The 3,849-nt window shown below is 34.0% G+C and overlaps 1 protein-coding gene across 1 annotated transcript; it reads right to left on the minus strand.

The window, feature by feature from the left end:
* Window positions 1–300: 300 nt before the first annotated feature.
* Window positions 301–1,036, minus strand: LOC131028790 (calcium-binding protein KIC-like). Its single transcript, XM_057959139.2, has one exon. It carries the CDS (start codon window positions 734–736, stop codon window positions 338–340), a length of 399 nt encoding a protein of 132 aa, XP_057815122.2. The 5' UTR covers window positions 737–1,036; the 3' UTR covers window positions 301–337.
* Window positions 1,037–3,849: the final 2,813 nt, after the last annotated feature.

Raw genomic sequence — 3,849 nt, forward strand, 5'->3', positions numbered from 1 at the left:
AAGTTAAAATCTAGTCCCCTGGATAAACATAAACTAAGGAACCTGCAATGACCAATGTGGCACAGTGAAATCCTTTGCAACTTCCATTTCGATGAACACCTATAAACAGATCGTTGCTTCATTATCATTATACAAGACAGTGCATAAAAGCACATTTTGCTCACTGTTATTTTGTGTTACCATTCATAGAGATTAATTAAAAATCACCATCTTTCTCAATTAAGTAATTCCGATTATCTATTTGATTTGCTTACATTGGAACAAGAATTTCCTTACAGAAGTTGCCGGCTAGATACAATCTGTAACAAAATAAATGCAAATAAAATTTCTCTAAATTTTAAGATTTACAATCTTTCAACGTTTCTTCCAATTCATTGATCAGGGCTTCCTGGAGCCAATTTTCAGCCTCCGCCATGAAAGAAGGGCTGAGTCGAATCATCAGAACACAAAATTCGTGCTCATTCAGAGCTCCGTCGCCGTCTAAATCTCCCTCCTGCACCATCGCTTCTATTTCTGAATCTGTCAAAGATTCAACCCCTAAAATAGCTGAATTTTTCCTCAGACTTTCGACGGTGATCAAACCCCGTTGTGGATCCGCCAGTAGACGAAACCCTTTACACAGTTCCTCCATAAAATCGGGTGCCCCCAATTTCTCCGCCATAACTGGAAGAAAATCCTGAAATTCCTCCATTTTACTTCTGGTATAAATTTCCCGAGTTATGAGCGAGTAGAGCATGGATCGAAGAGAAATGGAGAGGAGGTGTTATAGATTTCATCACCGACGCCTTGCGAAATCGGGAAGCGTAAATTAAGAATCAGAAATGGATAGGAAGCTGCGGTGACCGTCGCCGTCCAGCCGTTGAAGACCAGCTGGAGATAAGTTCGAATTTTTTAAAGAATTTTGTAGGAAAGAAGTCGGTGATTTGAAATTTCTTAGTTGCAGACTGATTCTGTCGCTCTCGTGTCGACGAGCTGGGAATTTCCTCGAACTTGCCGTCGAGGTACTAGTAAAATCTGCGTGATTTGACGTAGTTTTGTTCACAGAGCACAGTCACGAGGAGCTTTTTAAATAAATCATTTGTTTTATTTATCCTTTTATAAAAGGTGTTGAAAATTGTTAATATAAGAATATTTTAGGTTTAACAAAACAATTGAATATCTGTAAATAATTTAAGTCAATAAACAATTAATTTATAGAGATATATGTAATCATACACGTAATGTTTGCAATTAATGGGAAGATACTTGAACATGGGAGAGAAAATCTTGGATATTATTGTTTTAAATTAAATTCATTACACTATGCCTTTGAACTTTCCAACCCATTCTAACAAAACAATTAAATATTTGTAAATAATTTAAGTCAATAAACAATTAATTTATAGAGATATATGTAATCATACACGTAATGTTTGCAATTAATGGGAAGATACTTAAACATGGAGAGAAAATCTAGGATATTGTTGTTTTAAATTAAATTCATTACACTATGCCTTTGGAACTTTCCAACCCATTCTACCTTTTGAGATTTGTTCTTTTGAAAAAATGTTATAAGGTGGTATCACTTGACGAGCTTAGTTTTTTTAAGGGTCAATGATTATTGTCTTTGGTTTGTTGGTGAAGATGAAAGGTTCTTAATGAGCCTATCAGGGATCAAGTCTTGTTGAGTGCAAGGCTCTAACATCAAAAAGGGATGAGGTTGGGATCATGCCCTAAGCAAACTTGGCGGAATGGATACCCCCCAGTCCATGGCTCTTAGTCAAAGAGGTTCGACCTAAAGCTCATGCTCCCATATAGGGTAGCCAAAATGACTTTGTGGATGAAAAGTCCTCCATAAAAAAAATCTATTTTTTAAGCATTCTATAATATGGTTTCATCAATGGGTTATATCACTATTTTTTTAAATGGAAATCATTTTTGATTGGTTAATGGAAATTGAATTTTCATGGAGTGGTTTGTAAAAATTCAAGTTTTGTTGGGGTTGGATTTGTTCTTTGTAATTTGTTAGGTAATTTTTACAAAAGTGGTTCCTTTTTGTTCGGTCATGGAATCAACACTAAGACTAAATGAGATTTTGTTATTGGTAGCATCTCTTTGACTGGTTTGGAGGTGTGCAAGAAATAAATGGTAGAAGGTGATTTAATGTCTATTAGTAAAAGATTACATACTCTAAACTAGAAACTCAAACGTTTGTTGTGAGAGGTAATTGACATGTGTCATTAGTTTGATTATTCTTTTATTTTTTGTTGCTATCATGAACAAAAAGAAGGTGGAAAACCTATTATATGTCTTAATCATATATTAATCCTTTCTTAACATTAGTCAATTCTAACATCAATATTTGTGAAGGTCTTTACTATTATGATTTGTGATAAAAGGCTCTCATGTTTAGTTCACTCCTTGGTGCCTTCTCGTTAGATGATGAAGGATATCAGTATTTGTGTTTAGAAATACTATTGTAATCAAAAATACTTAACCAATTATTGTTATTTATACTTATTAACCAGTTATATGATATACTTTTTCTACTCAAATTCAATATATTTTTAGTAAAGTAAACATGCAAACTTTTAAAACAAAAATAGCCAAAAAGGACCAATTATTGGTACTCACATTGGCTAAAAGTTTCACCTCTTATTGCAATATCCATGTTGATCAAATAATTAATAAAAAATATGTAACAACCCAATAGATTGTAATCATTTTATTGCCAACTTTTTACATGGTCTTTCATCTATATAATTAAGAATGATACTCAACTAATTCTTCTATTCATATAAGATATTTAACCATCTATCCATACAAGACATGTATTCTTCTATATATATGAGTTAGGTATTTTTACTATGGCCAGAGACTTTGATTTAGCCTGAGACAATTTGTGTCTGTATCTTCTTGATAGGCTACTTTTTTTCCTATTGGAAAAGCACCAAGGTCATTGCCTATCAAGACTTATATAATTTAAATTTGCACTTTCCTTATAATTCATCTTAAAGCATTGAGGATAAAAATAGTTCATCTAGAACTCTTACATGAGTATAAAGTGAATCTTAATTTTGTAATAAATTTTTAAATTTTTTTAATTAGGTTAGCGCAAGTTGGTAAGTCCAATTTGTGGAACAACACCAACCCTACTTCAAAAAACCTAGCATTGGGAATTTCCAAGTCATTTACCTAGATTGCTTATATTATCACATCCACGAGGTCAAGACGCAAAATATATAGTTTTGTAATCATCTAAGGTTTAATGTGACACTAGTAAATTTGGGCCTAATTTCTGACAGCTATTTGTCGGAAGTCCGACGACACCACGTTGGACTTCCGACCAACTTAACCATTGAAAACTCGTCGTCGGTCTTCCCGACGATGCCATTTGCGTCGGACGTCCGACGATGTTATGAACTCTTCCGACGGCGGCTATATTTGCTCCCCCGGCGAAAAATTTCAACGGATTACAGTCGGAATTCCAACAGATGCTATGTTTGCTCCTCGACGATTGTCCGACGTGGAAGTGACGTCGGATATACAACATCCTTGTCGGATGTTTCTTTAGTTGTCGTTGGAATTCCGATGGTATCATGTGATGTGGGTCAGACGGCTTTGTTGTCGATGCATGAAAGCATTGAACGAGTTCTACTTTGAAAAATTGCATAAAACATTTTTATTTATTTGATTCAGTGTTATTGGCAAAAAAAGATTATCAATGATGTTTCCTTTCTCCAAGAATTGTCTAGGATCTTTCCGTCATATAATATGTAACATCCAATGACTAAATATTTTCTTTACAAATGCTTATTTTATTTAATTATCATCTAAGCGTGAATTAAAATTTATATCTGTGCGGAAGCA

The sequence above is a fragment of the Cryptomeria japonica genome, chromosome 5 (genome assembly GCF_030272615.1).
Source record: "Cryptomeria japonica chromosome 5, Sugi_1.0, whole genome shotgun sequence".
NCBI classification, from domain to species: Eukaryota; Viridiplantae; Streptophyta; class Pinopsida; order Cupressales; family Cupressaceae; genus Cryptomeria; species Cryptomeria japonica.

Bases quoted from the DNA above. Each gene is read 5' to 3' on its own strand.
- LOC131028790 (XM_057959139.2), bottom strand. From the start codon at position 736: ATGCTCTACTCGCTCATAACTCGGGAAATTTATACCAGAAGTAAAATG.